This window comes from Rhinolophus hipposideros (genome assembly GCF_964194185.1).
Source record: "Rhinolophus hipposideros genome assembly, chromosome: X".
In the NCBI taxonomy this organism is placed as follows: domain Eukaryota; kingdom Metazoa; phylum Chordata; class Mammalia; order Chiroptera; family Rhinolophidae; genus Rhinolophus; species Rhinolophus hipposideros.
In genome coordinates this window covers 111,309,417-111,312,189 of record NC_138046.1, presented here as the reverse complement: position 1 = coordinate 111,312,189, position 2,773 = coordinate 111,309,417, and the positions used below count along the sequence as shown (strand labels likewise).

Genomic DNA, 2,773 nt, shown 5'->3' with positions numbered 1-2,773 from the left:
CCTGGGACCACAGTAGCCTTTCACACCAGACTTCATGTACTAACAGCTGTGTGAATTACAGCTATAGGATCAGAACACCTTCACCCACCGTGTAACTAGTCCTGGTCTAAGATAACCATGCTTTTTGAACTTTGCACATTAGAAAGCCTGGCTGTCTTTTGAAGTCATCCTCATCTGTCAAACTAGTTTCCCTCACCTCTCTCTCCCTTTCTCTCTGCTGCTTCCTCTTCCCAACTATCCCCAGTTACTAGTGAAGAAAGTGAGGTTTCTAAAGGCAAGTGACCTCCCTCCTATATGGAATCAATGGTTAGTAAGAGACTGAATGAGTATCTGATTCCCACTGAGTCAGACACCCTGCTGTTAGTCACATTTATATGGAAAAAAAATAGAATTTTGCATCTTTTAGATTTAGCTGTTGTCTTCTTATGACTTAAAAAATGTTAGGGAATGATAGTGGAGGAATTTTGGGGAAATTTGTTGCGCCGCACTGGGTGAAAACAGTATTTCGAGTGGGATAGTTTGATAAAAGCTATGTTTCAATTCAGTACAACTATTTTAAAGCAAGGAAAGCCCCCCTGTTGTCTTCTACCAAGTCTTTCAGGGAAGACACAGAAGGACACGGCACGCTATGCTACAGACTAAACTTTAACCAATACATATTTATTTCTTCCCCACATAATCTCTCACTCTCTCGTTTTCATAACATTTGATTTTATTAAGGAACAGACCCAATATTGAAAGCTTAGTGGTATTAAGAATTGGTCACATGTCTTTAAACTGCTGGTATGTTTCCGATACTTCCTTATGTATCTTGAATACTGCATATCTTTAACATGTCTTGAATCTTCTAGTAGCCAGGGACAACTTTTCAATGTAGACATCAACCAGACTACTTGGGTCTTCCTTGAGAGTTTTTGGAATATTTTCCTGGGTACTTTTTTTCTTTGCCTAACTTGTGTTGTTCAATCATTGTTACAAGGTCTTCTGGGACACTTTGATTTGCTTTTTCCAGAATTTTAATTAATTCCGGGGCAATCTTCCAATCATTTTGAGTCACAAGGCTAATAGATACGCCGGTCTTCCCTGCTCTTCCTGTACGCCCTACTCTGTGTACATATTCTTCAATATTCCGTGGGAAGTCATAATTATATATGTGTGTGACATCGTCAACATCGAGACCTCGGGATGCTAAATCAGTAGCAATCAATATTTTCACACATCCACTTTTAAACTCTTCTAATGCTTGCTCACGATCACTCTGTTCTCTGTTGCTATGCAGTGATTGTACAGGTATGCCTTGGATGCTTAAATCACTGGATAAGTCATCAGCAACAATTTTTCTGCTGACAAACACGACGACTTTGTCTTTGGGCAGCATGCTCTGTAGGAATTCTTGTAGAAGAGATCGTTTTGCTTCTTCTGTGGTAACAATTATATTTTGCTTCACTGTATTTACAGCAGCTAGATCCAGAGTACCAACGTAAACAATCATAGGCTCTTTCAAATAAGATTGTGCAAGGTGACGGATGGTTTCTGGCCAAGTTGCACTTGTCATAACAGTCTGCCGGTCTGGGCGCACATCTAATAAAATCTTCATTATCTGACATTCGAACCCCAAATCCAGCATTTTATCAGCCTCATCTAAGACTACGTAGGTTATGCTTCTCAGATTGACGAGTTTATTCATTTGCAGGTCATTCAGTCGTCCAGGAGTTGCAATAATGATGTCGACACCTTTGGCAATCTCTTTTATTTGTCTTTCTCTATTTCCACCACCATAGATACAAACAGTTTTAAGACCCTTACATGAATACTTAGAACATTCAGCTTCCACCTGAAGAGCTAATTCTCTAGTCGGTGTAAGGACTAGCATGCCAGGTCCATTCCTTTGTTCTCTAGCTATTGGTTGAGAATTGAGATGAATAATCCCAGGTAATAAATAAGACAATGTTTTGCCTGTTCCAGTCTGTGCGATTCCTATAAGATCTATCCCTTGTAAAACAATTGGCCATGCCTGTGATTGAATTGGCGTTGGCTTTTGAAATCCTGCTTTTGCTATGTTTTTCATCACTTCAGGATAGTGCTGAAAAGGGTCTTGGAATTCACGAATCGGGTTGGGGATTGGACGTTTTTCACCATCCTTCAAGTCATCACATACTATATTGAAATTCTCCTTTCTCCAAGTGTCTACCTGTTCCTGAGAAAGTGAGCTTGTTGCCTGGGATTCTATGTAAAAGTTTTTCTTAATGGGTGGTAAATCTGCCCATTTTCTTTTCTCCCACTCCACAACTTCTGCCTTAACGTGATCCCAATCTATCAATGGCTGAAGTTCTCTAACGTTATCTGCACTTAAGTCTCTTTCAACAGAGGATTGGGATGCAGCATTAGCAACACTGGATTCTGAACTGTAAGTTTCTTCTTGTTTTTTAACAAGACTTTCTATAGCTGCTTTGGCCTTTGCTTTCATTTCCTTGCGGCCAAAAATTTTTACCTCTGCTTCAGAATCACCTCTTATGATCTGTATGTTGGTCTTTGTCATACCTTGGATCTCTTTTATCTTTGACCCGCCACGACCAATCACCACACCAATCATACTGCTCTTTAATTTAAAGCAGAGAGGTGGTTCTTGGGGCGCGGAGGCCCTAGGCTCCAGGTGGCTGGAGGAACCTCTCCAGCTCCTGCCTCTCCCACGTACGCCGCCCCTGCCATTCCTGCCAGACCCGAGATCTCTTGGATTAGGCTCGGCCCTTCTCCACTCTGGGGCCCCGGCCAT

At 41.4% G+C, this 2,773-nt stretch overlaps 1 protein-coding gene across 1 annotated transcript; it reads right to left on the bottom strand.

Moving 5' to 3' along the window:
- Positions 1 to 889: 889 nt before the first annotated feature.
- On the bottom strand, positions 890 to 2,773 carry LOC308495191 (putative ATP-dependent RNA helicase DDX53; the record flags this gene model as incomplete). The annotated part of the gene is made up of 1 exon (XM_081043110.1): positions 890 to 2,773. The coding sequence occupies one exon, from the start codon at positions 2,771 to 2,773 to the stop codon at positions 890 to 892; it is 1,884 nt and encodes a 627-aa protein (XP_080899236.1).